This window comes from Saccopteryx bilineata, chromosome 6 (genome assembly GCF_036850765.1).
Source record: "Saccopteryx bilineata isolate mSacBil1 chromosome 6, mSacBil1_pri_phased_curated, whole genome shotgun sequence".
In the NCBI taxonomy this organism is placed as follows: domain Eukaryota; kingdom Metazoa; phylum Chordata; class Mammalia; order Chiroptera; family Emballonuridae; genus Saccopteryx; species Saccopteryx bilineata.
The window spans coordinates 167,967,078-167,989,444 of record NC_089495.1 but is presented as its reverse complement, the minus strand read 5'-3'; the positions used below and the strand labels follow the sequence as shown (position 1 = coordinate 167,989,444).

Below are 22,367 nucleotides of genomic sequence, written 5' to 3'. Positions count from 1 at the left end.
AACTTCTTATGATATGTCATCCAGTTTATTCTTTGTTTGTCTTTAATCTGATATTAAACTTATCATTGAGGTTTTCTTTTAATATTTTAATTGTCATATTTTTTTAATTTCTAAAAGTTCCATTTTCTCACTATTCAAATCCATTTAGTCATCTGAACAGTTCAATCATCTGCCTTCTAGGATCTTGAATATTTCGATTCATATGACAGCAGTACTGTCCATGTGTACAACAGAAGTATCACTATGGCAACATTAATAGAGAGAATACGATAGATTTTTACATCATGGACTATTATGATAAAAGAATGTTTTGGCAGCATGAACTGCAGTCCAGATTAGAAAGGGATGACACAGAAGGCACAGGGCTCCAAGGACGATGCTGTTAACCATGGTCAAAGGAAAAGGCAGGAAAGAAAGTGAGAAAGCCTCCTGAATGACTTGACCAGTCAGTGATGGGTCACAGGAGAAAATGAGGACACCAGGAGGGCTAAAATGAACACACACCCAAGAATGAAGGTCTCTTTAAAGAAGCAGTAAAGTCAGAAGTTGATGTCAGGAAAGAAAATGAGCTAACTTTTGGCCTTGTGTTCATGATGATAGCACAGGAATGTCAGATGAGAACACAAGAGGGAATTTTAAAAGGCAAGTGTAGAATTAAAAAGCAAGGTCTGGCTTGATTTTTGGTGGAATAGTTGATCAAGTGTTTACCTGCAGTGCTGAGGTCTCTAGTTCAAAACCAGGGCTTGCCTGGTCAAGGCACATATGGGAAGCAATTACCATATTTCCCCATATATAAGACAATTTTTCTAAAAAATTTTGGGGTTTAAAAATTGGGTGCATCTTATACAGTGGTTGTAGATTTTTTACTTGCATTTCCCACTTTTTCGTGTGGATGAAGAGTTGTATGAATGTTATGATGAATAAAACTTGAGTTTAATACCTTTATGTAATACATATTATTTTCAAATTTCAGGCCCCAAAATTAAGGTGTGTCTTATACATGGGAAAATATGGTACATATGGAAGCATAAGCTGATGCTTCAGGCTCCTCTCCCCCCTTTCACTTACTCCCTCTCTACCCCTCGCCCATCTAAAATGAATAAATAAAATCTTTTTTAAAAAAGGGCAAGGTCTGGAGGGATCCAAGATGATGGTGGAATGAGTGGATGTTACACTCCCTCCCTCCCAGAACCAACTGGACTTACAATTAAATTTAAGAACAATCTCATCCTGAATAACCAACCCAAGACTAAATGAAAAGGAATTTTATAACCCAGGATTAACAAAAGAACCCACATCACAACTGGTAAGAAGGGAAGAGATATGAAAAGGGTTCAGGGGTGGAGCCACACCCCTCACCTTCCCTGAAGCCTGACCAGCTCCTCCCCTCAGAGGAGAGCCAATAGCCCCATTCTCTCAACTCCACCAAAGACTCTCAGTGACTGAACCTAATAGGCAGTGTACACACAGAAGCACCCAAAGGCAGACTCGCAGTTCCTTGGGCTTTTTTTTTTTTTTTTTTTTTTTTACAGAGACAGAGAGAGGGATAGATAAGAGACAGACAGAAAAGAACAAAGAGAGATGAGGAGCATCAATCATCAGTTTTTTGTTGTGACACCTTAGTTGTTCACTAAGGTGATTGCTTTCTCATATGTGCCTTGACTGTGGGCCTTCAGCAAACCGAGTAACCCCTGCTCAAGCCAGCGACCTTGGGTCCAAGCTGGTGAACTTTGCTTGAACCAGATGAGCCCGCACTCAAGCTGATGACCTTGGGTCTCAAACCTGGGTCCTCCGCATCCCAGTCAGACACTCTATCCACCGTGCCACCGACTGGTCATGTTCCTTGGGACTTTTGCTGACCTGTACCTGGGTCCAGTGCTGGTAGAAGTGAACCTTGGTGTATAGCTTGTTCCTTCCCATGTGAACCTATGTCCAGAAGCAGCCACAAATTATGGATCATGTATAGCTCCAAACAAGTTGCTGAGGGTCAGTCACACGTAGCATCTTATAACAGCATGTACCAGATTCCCTCCCAAGAAGCCCAGAACCAACAAACCCAGTGGCAAGCTTCAGAAACATCAGAGCAGGTACCAATTAGTTTCACAAGCAGCATACCCAAAGGGAGATCTTGTCAGGCACCAAATCCAGCTGAAGCAAACTCGCCTTCTGTGGTCAGCAGCCACACAGCAGCTTGCATGCTTAGATCAAGGTAGAGCCTCACTGGCAGCCAGTCTGAAGGTTGATCACACACACAAGCCAATAGCAACTAAGACTCAATTGGAATAGGAGGGCCAACATATCCACACAAGAGACATTCCCGGAGGACCCAGCTCAGGTGATCAAGAAAATTGCACCAGTCCAGCATGGACCCAAAAAAATACCTACTACATAAGGCCACTGCATGAAGATTGGGAATCATAGTAGATTAATCTAATACATAGAAACAAACACAAAGAGACAGCCAAAATGTACAAAAAAAGAAACAGGCCCCAAATGACAGAGCAGAAAAAAACCTCCACAAAAAGTGTTAACTGAGGATCCAGAAGATGGCGACAAAGTAGGCAGATATTCCAACTCCCATGTCCCAGAATCAAATTGGATTACAACTTAGTTTAAGAACAATCATCTTGAAAAACCAACTCTGGACCAAACTAAGAGGAATCTATAAGCAAGGATCAGTGAAGAAGCCACACTGAGAATGGTAGGAAGGGTGGAGATGCAGAAAGGGCTGCCCTGCTCCCAGGAGTGAGCGGCGGCCCAGGGGGAATCTCACAGTGGGGTGGGTTGCCCTGAGAGGTGTGGGTCCTCAGCCCTAGGCCTGGAGCCCCAGCCTCCAGCCTAAAGCCCCAGAGACTAGAAGAATCGTATGGAAGGTATGTAGCTGAGAAAAGAACCGAATTACTGTTTGCGACATAAAGAGGGAACCCTCCGACCTAGGCTCTGTCTTAAAGGGACTGCACAAAAAAATCTCATTCACAGACACTTACCCAGGGCTCCAGTGGCGGAAAAGAGCTGAGAGGACTGGAGTTGCAAGAGGAGACTGAAAACTCGGAGGCCCAGGGAGAGACACTGTGAGGGAGGGCCACTCCAGTGCTGAGTCATTCACCAAAACTAAAGTGGCCATTTTTCCTGGGAGAAGCAACACCAGCAAAGGGAAGCAATTAGCCCACCCACCGGAGGCTCTCCTGATCCATTCAGAGCAAAGAGTCACTCAGAAGCAGGAGGCTTGGGGACCTGAAGATGGCAGTGGAGTAGGCAGATGCACAGACACCCAGCTCACACCATTGAACTGTATTACAAACTAATTTATGAACAATCAGTGTTGAAAACCAACTCTGGACTACAAGAACAGCTCTCAAAAACCAAGGAGTAAAGAAGAAACCACAACAAAAACAGAGTGGGAGTGAGGCTGAGAGCCCAGAGGGCTCTTACTCCAAGGAAAAGAGCAGAAAATACTGCTCACAGCCACTTACCTGGTGACCAGGGAACCAGGTGTGTTGAAAGGGCCAGCTTGTCTTCCAAAAAGAAAGGGGTGAGAGAGAGACATGGTGAGGGGCAGAGGAATGCAGAAGACGACCTGAGAAGCTGACTCATCCAGTGCTGGAGGCGGCCATAGCTGGGAAAGGGGCTGATCCTTCCACAGAACAAAAGACAAAGTGCTTCCGGGTCACAGATCTCCAGACATTTCTCCAGCTCCAATCAGAACAAGAAGACACAGCTGAAAACAAAAAGTGGGGAGGAGAGGCAGTAACTCAGGTCTCCATGGAGATCTGAGATACACCTCTCCCTACTGAAGATGAGAAAACACCCTGAACCCAGAGAGAGTAACTAGAAGAAGAGGCCTTCAGAGTCTCAGGTTACAGCCACTGCATTCCTGGATACAGTTTCAAATAAGCCCCCTGCTGAGATCAGTAAACAAGACTATCACCTGTTAAGAAACAAACAAATCAAGACTTCAAAGCAGCCCAAATCCCAAAGTGGAATACAAGTAATAGCTGATGCCAACCCAAGAAAAGCTAGAAATAACACAATGGAAAACTGGAGGCAGACAACACCAAGCCTAGACTCAATAAGCTCTACAAACAAAACGCCCAAACACACAGAAATAATGAGAAGACAGAAAAGTGCAATCCAGATGAAACCACAAGAGAAACCTCCAGAAAATGAACTGAGTGATATGGAAATAACCAAACTTCCAGATGCAGAGTTCAAAATAATGATTGTAAGGATGCTTAGGGATCTTAGAACAACAATGAATGGTCATTACGAACACCTAAATAAATAGCAAGTATAAAAAAGGATATAGAAATATTAAAAGAGAATCAGTCAGAGATGACAAATACAATATCAGAAATAAAGACTACACTAGAAGAAATTAACAGCAGGCTGGATGAAGCAGAGGATCAAATCAGAGATTTAGAGGACAGATAAAAGAAAGCACAGAAGCACAGCAACAAAAATAAAGGAGGCTCAAAAAGTCTGAGGAAACTCTAAGAGAGTTCTGTGACAACATGAAGAGAAACAACATCTGCATCATAGGCGTTCCTGAAGGACAAGAGAAAGAACAAAAAATAGAGAACCTGATGAAGAAATCATAGCTGAAAACTTCCCTAAATTGAGGTCCTGGCCGGTTGGCTCAGTGGTAAAGCATCAGCCTGGCGTGCAGGAGTCCAGGGTTCGATTCCCGGCCAGGGCACACAGGAGAAGCACCCATCTGCTTCTCTACCCCTCCCCCTCTCCTTCCTCTCTGTCTCTCTCTTCCCCTCCTGCAGCCAAGTGTCCATTGGAGCAAAGTTGGCCCGAGCGCTGAGGATGGCTCTATGGCCTCTGCCTCAGGTGCTAGAATGGCTCTGGTTGCAACAGAGTGACACCCCAGATGGGCAGCGCCCCCTGGTGGGCATGCCGGGTGGATCCCGGTCAGGCACATGTGGGAGTCTGTCTGACTGCCTCCCCATTTCCAACTTCAGAAAAATACAAAAAACAAAAACAAAAACAAAAAAAAACTTCCCTAAATTGATGAAGGAAAAAGTCACACAAGTCCAAGAAGCACAGACAGTCCCATTAAAGAGGAACTCAAAGAGGCCTACACCAAAACACATCATAATTAGAATACCAAAGTTAAGAGATAAAGAAAGAATACTAAAAGCTACAAGAGAAAAGTAGTCCATCACCTCCAAAGGAGCCCCCGTAAGGATGATATCTGACTTTTCAACAGAAACACTTGAGGCCAGAAGGGAATGGCAAGAAATATTCAAAGTAATGCAAAACAAGAGCCTACAACCAAGACTTCTTTATCCAGCAAGGCTATAGTTTAAAATTGAAGGAGAAATAAAAAGCTTCCCAGACAAAAAGAAACTCAAGGAATTCATTAAAGCCAAACCAATACTGCAAGAAATGTTAAGGGGCCTGTTGTAAACAGAACAAAGGGGGAGGAAAATCTAGAAAAAAGAGGAATGTTGATTTAGAGAATAAAATGGCAATAAAAAACTACATATCAGTAATAACCTTAAATGTAAATGGATTAAATGCTCCAATCAAAAGACACAGGGTAGCTATGTGGATAAGAAAACAGGACCTGTACAAATGCTGTCTACAAGAAATCCACCTCAAAACAAAAGATACACATAGTGTGAGAGAAAAGGGATGAAAAAAAATATTTCACACAAACGGAAATGAAAAAAATGCTGGGGTAGCAATACTTATATTAGACAGAATAGTCTTTAAAAGAAAGGCTATATAGTAAGGGATAAAGAAGGTCACTACATAATGATAAAGGGAGCAATCCAATAGGAGAATATAACCATTGTAAATATCTACGCACCTAATATAGGAGCACCTAAATATATAAAGCACATTTTGATGGACATAAAGGGCGAGATCAACAGCAATACTACAATAGTAGGGGACTTTAATACGCCACTAACATCAAAGGATAGATCCTCCAGACCGAAAATTAATAAAGAAACAGTGGCCTTAAATAACACACTAGATCAACTAGATTTAATAGGTATCTTCAGAACCTTTCATCCCAAAGCAGCAGAATATACATTTTTTTCAAGTGCTATGGTACATTATCTAGGATAGACCACATGTTAGGACACAAAACAAGTCTCAATAAATTTAAGAAGACTGAAATCATATCAAGCATCTTCTCTAATCACAATGGTATAAAACTAGAAATCAACAACAATAGAAAACTGAATGACATTCAGGCCTGACCTGTGGTGGCACAGTGGATAAAGCATTGACCTAGAAATGCTGAGGTCGCCGGTTCGAAACCCTGGGCTTGCCTGGTCAAGGCACATATGGGAGTTGATGCTTCCAGCTCCCCCCCTTCTCTCTCTCTGTCTCTCCTCTCTCTCTCTCTCTCTCTCTCTCTCTCTCTCTCTCTTTCTCTGTCTCTCCCTCTCCTCTCTAAAATGAATAAATAAAATTTTTAAAAAACCTGAATGACATTCAAACACTTGGAGGTTAAATAGTATGCTATTAAATAATTAATGGGTTAACAACGAGATCTAGAAAATAATAAAAAATTTCCTTGAAACAAATGAAAATGAACATACAACTCAAAATCTATGGGACGCAGCAAAACCAATCCAGAGAGGGAAGTTCACAGCATTACAGGCATACCTTAAGAAGCTAGAGAAAGCTCAAATAAACAATTTAACCCTGCATCTAAAAGAACTAGAAAAAGAACAGCAAGTAAAACCCAGAGGAATTAGAAGGAAGGAAATAATAAAGATCAGAGCGGAAATAAATGACATAGAAGCTAAAAAACAATACAGAAGATCAAACCAGGAGCTGTTTCTTTGAAAAGCTCAGTAAGATTGATTAACCAGACTCAACAAGAAAAAAAGAGAGAGGACTCAAATAAATAAAATTAAAAAATGAAAGTGGAGAAATAACAACTGACACCGTAGAAATACAAAGGATGGTAAGAAAATACTATGAAGAACTGTATGCCAAAAAACTGGACAACCTAGGTAAAATGGAGAAATTCCTTGAAACATATAATCTTCCAAAAATCAATCTGGAAGAGTCAGAAAACCTAAACAGACAGATTACAACAAATGAAATTGAAACAGTTATCAAAAAACTCCCAACAAACAAAATGTCCTGGACCATATGGCTTCACAGGCAAATTTTATCAAATATTCAAAGAACTAACTTATCCTTCTCAAGCTATTTCAAAAAATTCAAGAGGAGGGAAGACTTCCAAGCTCCTTTTATGAGGCAAGCATAATCCTCATTCCAGACCCAGATAAACACACTACAACAAAAGAAAACTATAGGCCAATATCCCTGATGAACATAGATGCTAAAATTCTCAACAAAATATTAGCAAACCAAATCCAGCAATACATGAAAAAAAAAATCATATATCATGATCAAGTGGGTTTTATTCTGGGGAGGCAAGGCTGGTACAATATTTGCAAATCAATCAAAGTGATTCATCACATAAACAAAAGGAAGGATAAAAATCACATGATAATTTCAATAGATGCAGAAAAAGCATTTGATAAAATCCAGCAACCATTTATGATCAAAACTCTCAGCAAGGTGGGAATACAGGGAATACATACCTCAACATAATAAAGGTCATCTATGATAAACCCACAGCCAACATCATACTCAATGGGCAAAAATTAAAAGCAATCCCCTTAAGAACAGGAACAAGGCAGGGTGCCCCCTTTCAACACTCTTATTCAAGATAGTTCTGGAATTCCTAGCCCCAGCAATCAGACAAAAAGAAGAAATAAAACGCATTCAAATTGGAAAAGAAGAAATAAAATTATCATTTCCTGACGACATGATACTGTACACAGAAAACCCTAAACTCTCAGTTAAAAAACTACTAGACCTGATGAATGAATTCGACAAGGTGGCAGGATATAAAATTAATATTCAGACATCAGTTGCATTTTTATATATCAAGAATAAACTGTTTGAAAAAGAACAGTTTGCAACAACAAAAAAATAATAAAGCACCTAGGCGTAAATTTAACCAAGGAAGTAAAAGACTTGTACTTGGAGAATTATAAAACATTGATAGAAGAAATCAAGGAGAATACAACCAAGTGGAAGCACATATTGTGTTCATGGTTAGGAAGAATAAACATCATTAAAATGTCTATATTACCCAAAGCAATCTATAAATTCAATGAAAATCCTATTAAAATAACAATGGCAGCCCTGACCGGTTGGCTCAGCAGTAGAGCATCAGCCTAGTGTGCGGAGGACCCGGGTTCGATTCCCGGCCAGGGCACATAGGAGAAGCGCCCATTTGCTTCTCCACCCCTCCGCCGCGCTTTCCTCTCTGTCTCTCTCTTCCCCTCCCGCAGCCAAGGCTCCACTGGAGCAAAGATGGCCCGGGCGCTGAGGATGGCTCTGTGGCCTCTGCCTCAGGCGCTAGAGTGGCTCTGGTCGCAACATGGCGACGCCCAGGATGGGCAGAGCATCGCCCCCTGGTGGGCAGAGTGTAGCCCCATGGTGGGCGTGCCGGGTGGATCCCGGTCGGGCGCATGCGGGAGTCTGTCTGACTGTCTCTCCGTTTCCAGCTTCAGAAAAAATGAAAAAATAAATAAATAAATAACAATGGCATACTTCAAATATATAGAACAAATATTCCAAAAATTTATATGGAACCAATAAAAAAACACAAATAACCTCAACAATCTTGAAAAAGAAGAATAAAGTCGGAGGTATCACACTTCCTGATATCCAGTTATACTTCAAGGCTATTGCACTCAAAACAGCTTGGTACTGGCATAAGAACAGGCATACAGATCAATGGAACAAAACAAAAACCCAGAAATAAACCCACACCATCATGGCCAAATGATATTTGACAAAGGAGGTAAGAGCATACAACTGAGTAAAAACAGTCTCTTTAAACAAATGGTGTTGGCAAAATTGGTCAGGTGTATGCAAAATAATGAAACTAGACCACCAACTTACACCATAAACAAAAATAAACTCAAAATGGATAAAAGACTTAAATGTAAGTCATGAAACCATAAACATCTTGGAAGAAAACATAGGAAGTAAACTCTCCAACATCTCTTATAGCAATATCTTTGCTGATTTATCTCCATGGCAAGTGAAATAAAGGACAGGATGAACAAATGGGCCTATATCAAGTTAAAAGCTTTTGCACAGCAAAAGACAACATGAACAAAATAAAAGGACAACCCACACAATGGGAGAATATATTCGCCAACATATCTGATAAGGGGTTAATAACCAGAATCTACAAAGAACTTCTAAAATTCAACACAAGAAAAGTAAACAATCCAATCAAAAATAGGGCAAAAGAAGTGAATAGACACTTCTCCAAAAGAAGACGTAGAGATGGCCAATGGGCATATGAAAAAATGTTCAACATCACTAATCATCAGAGAAATGCAAATTAAAATCATAATGACATACCAGCTCACACTGTCAGAATGGTGCTCATTAACAAAACAACACACAATAAATGCTGGCGAAGGTGTGGAGAAAAGGGAACCTTTCTGCACTGCTAGTGGGAATGCAGACTTGTATGGAGAAGTGGAGAAGTGTATAGGGTTTCCTCAAAAAATTAAAAATGGAACTACCTTTTGACCCAGCCATCCCACTTTTAGGAATATATCCTAAAAACACCAAATCACTGATTCAAAAGAAGATATGCACCACCATGTTTATTGCAGCATTGTTTACAATAGCCAAGATCTGGAAACAGCCCAAATGTCTGTCAGTGGACAATTGGATTAAAAAGCTGTAGTACATATACACAATGGAATACTATGTGGCCATGAAAAAGAACGAAATATTACCTTTTGCAACAGCATAAATGGACCTGGAAACTATTATGCTAAATAAAATAGCCAGACAGAGAAAGACCAATATCATATGATCTCACCTCTATGTGGAATCTAATGAAAGTGAACTGAGCAACAGAATAGAGGCAGAAGAGGGATCACAGGGACCAGAGGAACAGTGTTCAGAAGGAAGGGGGATGAGGGGATGGGATCAGAGAAGGTAAAGGGATTCGTGAAATTATATATACATAACACATAGCTAGCAGGACAGCAAATCCTAGAGGGGAGGTGGGAGGGTGTTGAGGAGAGAGGGGCTGGGGGGTATAAGGTGGGACATGGGTGTGGGGGGTGAGGGAGTTATATTTGGTGGGACACTTGAATCCATGTAAACATAATAAATTAAAATTCATAAAAAAAGTTAACTGAAATGAAGATAAACAATTTATCAGGTATAGAGTTCAAAGTAATGGTTACATGGAGGTGCAAGGAATAAAGTGAAAACTTTAATAAAGAGATAGCAAGCATAAAAAAAGGATATAAATCCATAAAAAGGAACCAATCAAAAATAAAGAATACAGGCCCTGGCTGGTTGACTCAGTGCTAGAGCATCAGCCTGGCATGTGGAAGTGCCAGTTTCGATTCCCGGCCAGGGCACACAGGAGAACTGCCCATCTGCTTCTCCACCCCTCCCCGTTTCCTTCCTTTCTCTCTTTCTCTCTCTCTCTCTCTCTCTCTCTCTCTCTCTCTCTCTTCCCCTCCTGCAGCCAAAGAATGTTAAATGACCTGCTTGAAGAAAAAGAAAATAAACAAAGAAACATAGTTAAAAGGAAAAAAAAGGCAATAAATATGTAGCTATCAATAATCATTTAAAATGTAAAAGACTTAAGCGCTCCAATCAAAAAACATAGGTAACTGAATGGATAAGAAGGTAAGACCCCTGCATATGCTATCTACAAGGGACACACCTCAGGACACACAGACTGAAAGTAGAGGCATGGAAAAAGATACTGCGTGCAAATGGAAATGAAAAAAACAAGCCTGGGTAGCAATAGTTATATCTGACAAATAAGACTTTAAACAAAGGCTATAGTAAAAGACAAGGGAGGAGCCTGACCAGGCAGTGGCATAGTGGATAGAGCGCCGGACTGGGAGGCGGAGGACCCAGGTTCAAGACTCGAGGTCGCCAGCTTGAGCGCAGGCTCATCTGGTTTGAGCAAAGTGAGCAAGTGCCTTGAGCAAGGGGTTACTCGGTCTGCTGTAGCCCCACGGTCAAGGCACATATGAGAAAGCAATCAGTGAACAACTAAGGTGTCGCAATGAAAAACTAATAATTCATACTTCTCATCTCTCCCCGTTCCTGTCTGTCTGTCCCTATCTATCCCTCTTTCTGCCTCTCTCTCTCTGTATTAAAAAAAAAAAAAGCCAAGGGAGGAGACTACATAATGATCAAAGGAGCAATTCAACAATAGGAATTACCATTGTAAACATTTATACACTCAACATAGTAGCACTTAACATATAATGCAAATCTTGATGGATATAAAGGGAGAGATCCATAGCAATCCAGTCATATTAGGGGATTTTAACAACCAGTGTATTTTTGATGTTTGATACTGCATTCTTCATTTTTGATCGAAAGGATTGATCATTCAGTATCTGAAAATCTCATCTCTCCATAAGAAGTTCTTCACAGTGCGTATGCATTGCTCATGTGTGCACAGAACCTGCTTCTCCTCCTTGCCCTCCACTCTGGGACAGGGATGAAACAACCATGCCTCCGTCAATCCCACACATGCTCTGTTTTCAAGGCACTAGTACTGAGACAGGTGGCGAGTGGCTCCACCCCACCCTGCAGAGCTGCTGTCTCCCCAACTACACTACAGGCTCCGCCTCCTCTGTCAGATGGCTGCGACTCAGTTTCACCACAGCAGCACTACTGAGAGTTTGGGCCAGACTATTCTTTGGTTGGGGGGTGAAGGGTGGAGGGGGGCAGGTGACTGTCCTGTGCTTACAGAGTATTTAATATTCCTGGCTGTCACCCACTAGATGCCACTGGCATTGCTCCCCTCCCCAGTTGTGACAACCAAAAATGTCCCCAGATGCTGCCAGACGTCCCCTGGCGGAGGGGGTGGGATCAGCCTGGTTATTGCTCACGGCTGCTTCGTTTCCATGCCCTCTGATCACTCCTGTCTTCTCGCCGGCACCCCATTTTCCTGTTTGCACTTCTACTCTTCCCTCGCCTTGCCCCCACCACAGCGCCCACCCTAAGTCTGTTATTTCACAGTCTCCATCTCGGCTCTTCCAGTCCTCTCCTCACCCACCTTTTCCTCCTATGCCATAAATACTTCTCTCTGGGGTGCATGCACAGGTCTTGCAGGGCAAGCACCACTGTGTGCAGAAAACTCCAGCTCCTAGAGGGCGCCTAGGCCCTGGAACGCACCAGGCGTGGGCCCTCCTCTGCTATGCTCCTCTGCTCCTGTGCATGCAGGAATGGCCGTATTCCTATCTATCACTGGTTTTAAAGTTTGTCATGCAGTATTTTGGAATGATTTTGCTCATATATAAAATGTTCCCTTCACACATGGGATTTCTACAAAAACACAAGTTAAAAAAATTCAATCACAACACTCTACAAGATAAATTAAAAGTGGGATCAGAGAGATCATTACTTAGTCCTATAATTTAGCCCAACTCATTCACAGTTTTTCATAGAGTACGAGTAAGAGAAACAAGAACAAAAATCTCTTTCATTTCATAAACCTACCGTGTGCATGTGACACGCACACGTGCACACGCACACACGCATGTACTAACCTGGCGAAATACTTCATTCACAAAATTGATATAACCTCGCGTGGACAAGAGGATCCGTTGCACCATTTCGTACACGGTTCGGTGCTCTTCGTCAATGCTACAAAGGCTCGAGCTGCTGAGTCTCCGGTCCGACAAGGTGCTGCTGTTAGAATGGTTTTTGTCAGGCTCCGCAGGCCCGCCACCCTCCAGCTCCGGGGCTCTCTCCTGCACTGCACCACCACCAACAGTCTGGAAGAAAGTCATTGCCGCTTCTGAGTCATCCTCCTTGGCACTCAAGAACACCTAGCAACACTGAAGACTTACTTCATTTTAAAGGACTCCAGTTACCAGCACCTTGACCACAGGCTGGAATCCAGCACCGATGGAAGCACAGGGGCTGCCAACCTGCACTTACCCAACTTCCCAATTCACCAACAGGAAAACAACTAAATTATTACAGGAAGGGAGGTTGTGAAATTTTAAGAACGTAAAACATTTAGTTTCTATTTGTAAAATCACAAAATAAATAATTTAACGTGTGAATGAATTTGTATCATCATCACCCTTGGTCTCTATACCACAACACTTTTTCTGAAGTTGCAGAGATTTGAACATTCAGTGAGGATTTTGAAGCCACATTGTTGAGAAGCATCATCTGACTCATAGCCTAAATGACACCTTGATGGAGGAATGCCAAGATCTTTAAAAGGTTTAAGAACCTTGATATGAGTTTTATACCTCAGATCAAACTCAACTGAAGTATTTACAAAACTTTATCTAGAATACTTCAAGACTTTAAGAGCACAGCCTGACCAGGTGGCAGCGACAGTGGATAGAGCATTGAACTGGGACTCAGAGGACCCAGTTCAAAATCCTGAGGTCACCAGCTTGAGTGTGGGATCACTGGATTGAGAATGGGATCATAAACATGATCTCATGGTAGCTGGCTTGAGTCCAAAGTTGCTGGCTTAAGCAAGGGGTCACTGATTCTGCTGTAGCCCTGGGTTCGCTGGCTCGAACAGGGATCACTCAGTCTGCTGTAGTCCACCCCACCCCCTGTCAAGGCACATGAGAAAGCAATCAATGAACACTAAGAAGCTGCAATGAAGAACTGATGTTTCTCATCTCTCTTCCTTCCTGTCTGTCCAAATCTGTCCCTGTCTTTCTCTGTCTTTAAAAAAAAAAAGAAGAAGAAGAAGACTTTAAGAGCACAAAAATATAAACCAATTCATGCAGTGAGTCACAAAGTTTAACACTGGTTTCTGCTCTCATTCCGCCAAAGAATTAAAGGTTTCTTCCCAATATGTATTTCACTTCATTTTTGTAAATTCCACTATTAGTCTTTTAACCCTTTGAGTAGTACAAAGAATGTTCATGTACATCCTTGTGCCTCCTAACCATCATAAGTACGATCGATTTATTTTGAAAATGTGTAAGGCAACATTTAAAAAAGGCAAATGTATGTTCTTGTTTCCATTAATTGGTTATCAAACAAACATGACTTTAAGTTAATAAAACTGGAACTGAACTACTTTCATTTATTGATAAAACTCTCAGGGGTCAGCGAGCATGAAAAAAACTCACTTCTCAAAGATTAGGTGCCAAAATAAATAACTCAAATGCCATTAAAATCCTACCCACTTTAAATATTTTTTATAAGTAGTGATATGAGTACTACAAAATACTAATTTCAGTAATGACCAAGGACAGTTTGAAAGCAAAACAGGTATAAAATAGTATTCTGTCAGAAAAATTAATAGAAGATTTTATTTATAATAATTTATCTTCATGCCTCAGCTACTAAGCTTAAGTGGCTTATCAAAGGTATTGTCACACTGTGAGATGAGGTACCCTATATAAATTATTTCATTTTTTTGATAAATCAACTATCTTCCACAAAAAAGAATAAATTTTACTCATTTTTACTGATACGTGTTTTATTTTAATCTGTAATGTATGGAGGTTAGGTTAGGTCTAAAGTGACTTTTTGCTCCCATTTTCCCCACAAGCAAAAAAAGAAGAAGAAACATACATACATATGTAGCAAATTAAAAATGACCACAAATTCTTTGACACTCCTGTAGAAAGGTGAAGTCTATGTCCCCTCCCTTTGATCCATATGGACAGTGTGACTGTGCTAACCAGAAGAACAGAGTGGAAGTGACCTGTGCCAGGTTCGGGCCCAGGCCCAAGAGGCTGACAGTCACCCCTTCCCATCCTGGAACATTTACTCCCAGCTGGAGCCCTGAGCACACAGGAAAGAGTCCAATTACCCTGATGGACACTCCATGAAGAGAGAGGCTCAGCTGAGCCCAGCCTTCCAAGTGCACCCACCAAAGCAAGAGGCATGTGACTGAAGTCACCGTGGACCTTCCAAACCAACCAGCCACCAACTGATTGCCAGACCACCCATGACCTCAGTTAGTACCATGTGTGAGAACTGCCAACCAAATCCTGGCCATTCCTGACACAAACAGGGGAATATGTAGTATGACAAAAGGGTTATTGTTTTAAGCCACTAAATTTTGAGGTCATTAAATAATTAGTAACATAGCAATTAATTAAAATAATGTACTTAAAGAATTATGCTTAAAGATACCTAGTCATTCAAAAAAATGAGCTTTGTTATCCAAAAGGAACATAATGGTAGCATAGTGGATTTCCATTCATGCCATAACTAAAAATTACAGCTGACCATTGAACATCGTGGGGGTTAGGGGCACCACCCACCGCAGTAAAAAAATCTGCATAGAACTTAGGTCGGCCCTCTGCATGTGCAGATTCCAAACTGTGGGATGAAAAATAATGTACTTCTCCTGATAAAACAATGCTTTTCTTAGCCTCCTCTAGTCCACACTCCTTCCACAAGGCTGCTTTCCAAAAATATCAACGTTTTGACAGACATTTATAATTAGTAAGTGATGAGAGTGAAACAAACTGATACTCCCCATCTACTCATTTCTTGTCTCTTTTATGAAGATTAACAGTGAGAGCATGAATAAGCATTAACACATGGCCCTGGCTCATTGGCTCAGTGGTAGAATGTCAGCCCAGCATGTGGATGTCCAGGTTCAATTCCTGGTCAGCACCAAACAGGAGAAGTGACCATCTGCTTCTCCACCCCTCCCCCCTTTCATGCCTCCTGCAGCCGTGGCTCATTTAAGCAAGTTGGCCCTAGGCGCTGAGGATGGCACCAAGGCCTCACCTCAGGTGCTAAAATAGCTCAGTTGCCAAGCAACAGAGCAATGGCCCCAGATGGGCAAAACACCACCAGGTAGGGGGCTTGCTAGGTGGATCCGGTTAGGGCACATGCAGAAGTCTGTTTCTCTGCCCCCCCTGCCTCTCACTTAATTAAAAAAAAAAATTAACCACAGAAATGTCTATTTCCCACCCACTACAATCAAGATGGAAATCCTCAACTACACTGCATACAAAAATTAGGGGATATTTCAAAATGAATATGAAGCGTTGAAATAGCCCCTAATTTCTGTGAGCAGTATATGAACTTGGTGTTAATTGGCGTGGTGGTAAACGCAAGGAAGACTCTCATTTGGCACTGCTGAAACAGACATATCCGCTTAGACCAGGCCTGCGCTGCCCTGGCTCAGGAAATTGCATGATACAGGCTACCACGTCGTCCTTCCCCTCAACCCTCCCTACCACCCTGGTTTCCTCTGAAGCCACAGCTCATACTGAGACTTGTTTAACCTCAGGGTAAGGCTCAGTGGGGATACCCACAAAGCAGGTGTGAAATAAGAGAAGGCAACTGCCATCCTGTTGATGACTAATGCCACTCAGTGCCCATCATGATTTGCCTGCCTGGTTGGGGGCAACATACATTTGCCTTGGGGGAGCCTAAGAACACAGAAAATACTAGACCAGTGTTCAACGAATGAGTCTGCACAATATATTAACTCCTGTAAGGTTGTCAATTTGTGCAAAACCCACAACCCATGAGTCATTATTGAAGGGCTGGTTTGGGATTAGTAAAAGTGTTATTTCAATGATGTAACTAAGGCCCTGATCAGGTGGCTCGGTGAATAAAGCATCGATCTGGAGCTCTAGAGGTCACAGGCTGATCCCCAGTCAGCGCACGGAGCACTGAGAAGTAACCAGTAAGTGCACAACAAAATGGAACAACTAAGTGAAACGAGTTGATGCTTCTCTCTCTCCCATCCCCCTCCTCTCTCTCTTCCTCTCAAATCAATGGAAAAATTTTTTTTAAATAATAATGGAACTAAAAGAGTTATCATATAAATAAATGTAACCAACCATCTTACCATCTCAAATTTTCCTTTCCATTCCCTAATGGACTCTTTGGGTTTTAATGTTTAATTAATATGTATATAGAGCTAGTAAAAACAGTTGCTACTGTAGCTTTAAAATCATCAGTCTGCTTTTCCTAATAATTGTTGAAATACTTCTGCTTTATACATAAGAGAATCACTAAGGCAGAAATAATTCTTCACTGAAAACATTTTCAGCTGAAATGATGAACAAAGACTGCTGAGGTTTGAAAGGGGCATTGGGGTTGCTGCCAAGATATCATGGGAGCAGGGACAGACTTCTGTTCCCTGTGAGGGTCACCACTGAACAAGAAACCAGCTTCTCCCAGTGGTGAATAACCCAGTCTGAGGATGCACTAACTCTTTCCTCCCCTGGGGAAAAGTACTGTCAAATGTATCACCTCCAAATCAAGGGGAAGTAAATTCCCTTTGGGAAAAAAACACAAAAAAACCCTCATACATGACCTTTAACATAGTAATAGTGCTGCTTCTATTTGGGAGTAGCACCTAAAATATTGTTTTAAGGGACTTTTTACAAGAGCAGTATATTCTTTAAAAAGAGATTTTGGACCACCTGGCTTAGAGAGTGATGTTCACTTTATGTGGTAGAATTAAATTTGAAATTCCCAACAAAATCTCTCAGGAAACAAATATACATAATTGAATGTACTTTGATTCCTGCAACTTCATTTCCAAAAGTTAGTATTTGTTTAAACTGCTGCTGTTTCTCATGCACAGTGAAAATTAAGAGCGGAACCCAGCAGACACAGATGACATGAGGGGGAACCCAGCTGGAGGGAGAGAAGGGGCCACAGGATACAACAGGTCAGCTGAACAATGAACCCCCCAAAAGCTGTCCAGGCCCTAACCCATGGAACCTTTGAGTGTTACCTTATGTGGCAAAAGAGACTTAGCAGATGTGGTTAAACTAAGAATGCTGAGATGGGAAGACTGCACTGGGTTAGCTGTGTGGCCCAGGTAGTCACCAGAATCCATAAGGAGGCAGGAGAATGAGACAAGAGCAGCGATGTGAAGATGGGCACGGGGAGAAAAGGCCACGTGGTGATGGTGCTGCACCCAGGAATGCAGGCGCCTCTCGAAGCTGGATACGGCAAGAAAATGGTTTCTGCTCGAAGGCCCCCAGAAAACACGGACTAGCCAACACCTGGGCTTTACCCCACTGAGACTGGGTTTGGACTTCTGACTTCCAGAGCAGCAAGATAATAAATCTGTACTGTTTCAAGCCATTCAATTTGTGGTAATTTGCTACAGAGGCAATAAGCAACTAGTATAACAGCTATGGCAGCAGTCACATCTGTGTGCAGCCACCTGCAGGGTGTGGCAGCACTGGGCATGGATGGTGTCTGCCCAGCGTCCCCTCCCAGCTCTGACAGAACCTCAGTGTTGGCGCGCCTCTCCCATGAACCCACATGGCGCAGGAAGTGGACCCTAGCCACAGTACCAAGGGACTGTTCTGTTTCGTCATGAAAGCCAACCACGTCCCTCCTTCGTGGGTCGCTCAGACACCCAGCTTCCAGCCGATCAGTGCCTTGTTATGACTTGAGTGGGCAGGTAGCCGGCTGTACCACTCAGGCAAAACGAAAGGGCTTTGTGCGCTGGCTGCCTCTGCACGGAACAAGGAGCACAGGCCCCGTCTCGCAACCATCGGGGAAGCTGAAGGCAGGCCTGCCAGAGGGCCAAGGGCAGAGCAGAAGAGAGAGAACTGCAGAGAAGCATAGCGAGAGCGTGAGCGAGCCATATTGTTAGCCAGCCTCGTTTCTGTGCGATTAAAATATTTATTTCTATGTTTAATTCAGTTTGAGCTCTGTTGTCTTTTTTTGTTAGAATGACAGAACCACCCTAATCGACTGAGGAGCTCAGACCCAATGACACTAAAAGAGCTAGACAATAAAAGTAGACAGCTCACAAGTGCAAAGTCAACTAAGGGGGAAAGTCAGAACCTTGAAGCAGCCGTCAGTTTGCAATTCTTGCAACTTCTCATCACCTAGGTCAAAAACTTATTTTCAATACAGTGATGGTTTTTCCAAACTTTGAAACCAGGTAGAAAAATATCCTTTAAATCAGTGGTCCCCAACCCCCGGGCCATGGACCAGTATCGGTCCGTGGGCCATTTGGTACCAGTCCTCAGAGAAAGAATAAATAACTTACATTACTTCTGTTTTATTTATATTTGTCTGAATAATGTTTTATTTTTAAAAAATGACCAGATTCCCTGTTACATCTGCCTAAGATTCACTCTTGACGCTTGTCTCGGTCACGTGATACGTTTATCCGTCTCACCCTAAAGGCCAGTCCGTAAAAATATTTTCTGACATTAAACCAGTCTGTGGCTCAAAAAAGGTTGGGGAACACTGCTTTAAATGGACTGTTTTTGAATTGACTGAAAATCCACATAGATGCAATATAGAATTTATCAGTGTGATAGTCTCTAATATATAACCTCCTACAAACTTCTGTCTACCTGATTGGTGACTGAAGGTTGCTCATCAAGGCTCAGGACAAGATGTGCCTCCCTGCTGCTGCGGAAATCTGTGATAGTGTTTACTGCCTTTTCTGTGAACTTCCCTTTCATCTACTTTGTCAATTTTCCCTCCCTCCCTCCCTCCTTCCTTCCATCCTCCCTTTAATTGATTTTATTGGGACTGGTTTATGAAACCATACAGGTCCCAAGTGTACAACTCAGTGTAGCACCATCTGCACACTGCCTCGTGCACCTCCACCCCAGGCAAAGTCTCTACTTCGTTCATTTTCAACTGGGCTGTTTGTCTTATCAATTTGTTGGCACTCTTTACAAAGCAGAGATATGAGCTCTATTAACAGCCATGATGTTACAAATGCTTTTCAAAGTCTGTTCCTTGGGTGGGCTTTATGTTATCTTTCTTTTTTTCTTTTTTTTTTTTTTTTTTCTTTTTAAGCTGGAAACGGGGAGAGACAGTCAGACAGACTCCCGCATGCGCCCAACCGGGATCCACCCGGCACGCCCACCAGGGGGCGACACTCTGCCCACCAGGGGACGATGCTCTGCCCCTCCGGGGCATCACTCTGTTGCAACCAGAGCCACTCTAGCGCCTGGGGCAGAGGCCAAGGAGCCATCCCCAGTGCCCGGGCCATCTTTGCTCCAATGGAGCCTCGGCTGCAGGAGGGGAAGAGAGAGACAGAGAGGAAGGAGAGGGGGAGGGGTGGAGAAGCAGATGGGCGCTTCTCCTGTGTGCCCTGGCTGGGAATCGAACCCGGGACCTCTGCACGCCAGGCCGACGCTCTACCACCGAGCCAACTGGCCAGGGCCTATGCTATCTTTTAAGACATAAATCCTTTTCTATTTTTTTTCCAATACAGTGGAACTCATTTCCTCTATGGCTTGTGAGCCTTCTAACTAAGGTGGTCTACAACATGCAGATTTATACATTCCCCTAGATTGCCTCTCAAGTCCTTTATCATTTTGTTTTCATATTTAGGCCTTAAATCAGCCTGACAGATAAATGTGATATGAAACAAGGATGGTTCTGAGAAAGAGAGCCTGCCAGCAGGGGCTCCCCGCTGAGGGCCGGAGGCTACAGCAGGCAGTCAATACTAATGGCAGTCTCATTTCTCTGAAGGGACCTCTGGTTTCTGTCTGGAAGGAGCATACTTTTTCCTTAATCTCTTAAAGTCAAATGCCTGTGTAGGTTTGTGTCTGTTTAGCTAATTCTTCTTGAGACTCAAAGGCCTTCTCAGTAAAGGATGACTTCTTTTTAGCTCAGGTAAACTCTTCTTGTTATTAGCGCAATTATTCCTTCTCGTTCCTTTCTCCCCTGCCCTCACAACATCTGCACAGTAAGTCGCAATCTGTCCTCAGGTCTTCTTGACTAATTTCTAATCTCCATCTCTGAAATTTTGCTCAGCATTGTGGGATATTTCTTCAAAAAATTAATTTTGTTCTCATCAGTGATCATTACCATCTTTGGCTTATCTACTAATTTTTTATATAAGAAATTTAAGGTTTTTTAAAACTTTCTTTCAGCAAGTCTTTTGCTGTTCTTACTGTAATTGTGTCTCCCTCAGACTGCTTTGAAAATAAGTCTCTGCAGTTCTTCAGTCAGCTCCTGTCCACGGGGCCACGCGCTCTGCGCCTCAGTCTGACACTTCTTCCTCGAGGTGCCGGCTACCCTGTGGCTGTGCGCTTTCCCAACGCAGGTCCAGTCCCCCTGCTGGGAACTGCGGGCAAACCTGCACCACGTGGACCCACTCCCCGTCCCTGTTCTAAGAACAACAAAAACGCCTCCCAAATCTGTAACTATTCTGTAAAGTGCCTGCTCTCCGACTTCCACAGCTGACCCTGCACTATCCTGCACAAATCCCTAAGCAACTCAGGCTGCTGGTCAAGCCTCACTGCCTGCGCCTAGGGCTAGCAAGAACCGGAAGGCCCATACGAGAAGTCTTCACCTAATGACACGGAGAGAGGCAGCCTCCTGGTCCAGGGACCCCAACACAGCTCAACAACTGCTCCGAAACCCTGAGCTACTGATCCACCTGGCAGCCTCCATCTTCTCCATGGTCCACCTGCACAATCCTGGGGGCGTTCCATGTGCTGGGTGGGGAATGACCAAAGCAAGACCAGCCCTGGTCTCATGCTCACAGGTCACTGGTACCAGAGTGGGGCCGGGGGTGAGAGGGAGCCAGGGCTGTGCACACACAGCCTTCTTTTCAGAATACCCCCTCTCCCCGAGGACTGCCTATCTGGGCAACGCCAGCAGAGCACAAGCATGTCTCACTTACAGCTGCTTCTGAAACCTCAGCATTATAGACACAGGGTGCCAAAAACCTGAGTCCTCATAACCAACAACCAACAATGCTAATAATCAAATATTCTGGGTCAGTGTGTGATATCATATGTGTTATGAAGAGACAGAAAAATGAGTAATGACATACCTGCATGATTTTAGGCAACACATCAACTCCATTTTTAGTGTTCTGAGTTGTAGTTAGATACTTTTTTTCTAAAAAAAAAGTTACAATCCACTTAATAAAAACAACACGAGCTGCCATGTATGGGATTTTTGTACTGTAAATGTTTCCATTGTCTCGAGTCATAGTAATGTACACTGGCTTTGGTCTCAAATGGGGGATATCTGGAAGAAAAAAGAGCATATGAATAGTTTAGTAAATCCTGAAATTATGTGACCCTTACAAATGTTTCACTGTCTAAGTAAATAGACATACATTTGGTTGTCTGTATAGCAACCAAATTAAATGATTAAAAATATCATCTCTTAGAAGACCCATTTCCAATTCTACCTTACACTCAGACCAAGACAAGGTGATGGTGGTTGTTACTATTTATTCATAGCTAGAGAAAAACTAAGCCAATAACTCTTTCTCACAAATTTGAGAAATTACAGGAGATTATAATAGTGAAAATCTTTCCACATATGGTATAACTAATTTGATCTCATTTTATGATTGGAACAAATATAAAGCCATTTATAGA

The 22,367-nt window shown here is 42.6% G+C and overlaps 1 protein-coding gene across 2 annotated transcripts in view; it reads right to left on the bottom strand.

The window, feature by feature from the left end:
- Positions 1-22,367, bottom strand: part of RALGAPA2 (Ral GTPase activating protein catalytic subunit alpha 2) — a 386,122-nt gene that overhangs the window by 265,246 nt on the left and 98,509 nt on the right. For both annotated transcript variants that reach the window (XM_066237690.1, XM_066237692.1), the window contains exons 9-10: positions 21,809-22,008; positions 12,615-12,842 (exon numbers count right to left, since the gene is read on the bottom strand). In XM_066237690.1, the coding sequence (XP_066093787.1) occupies positions 12,615-12,842; positions 21,809-22,008 (428 nt within the window). The remainder of the gene's footprint in view (positions 1-12,614; positions 12,843-21,808; positions 22,009-22,367) is intronic.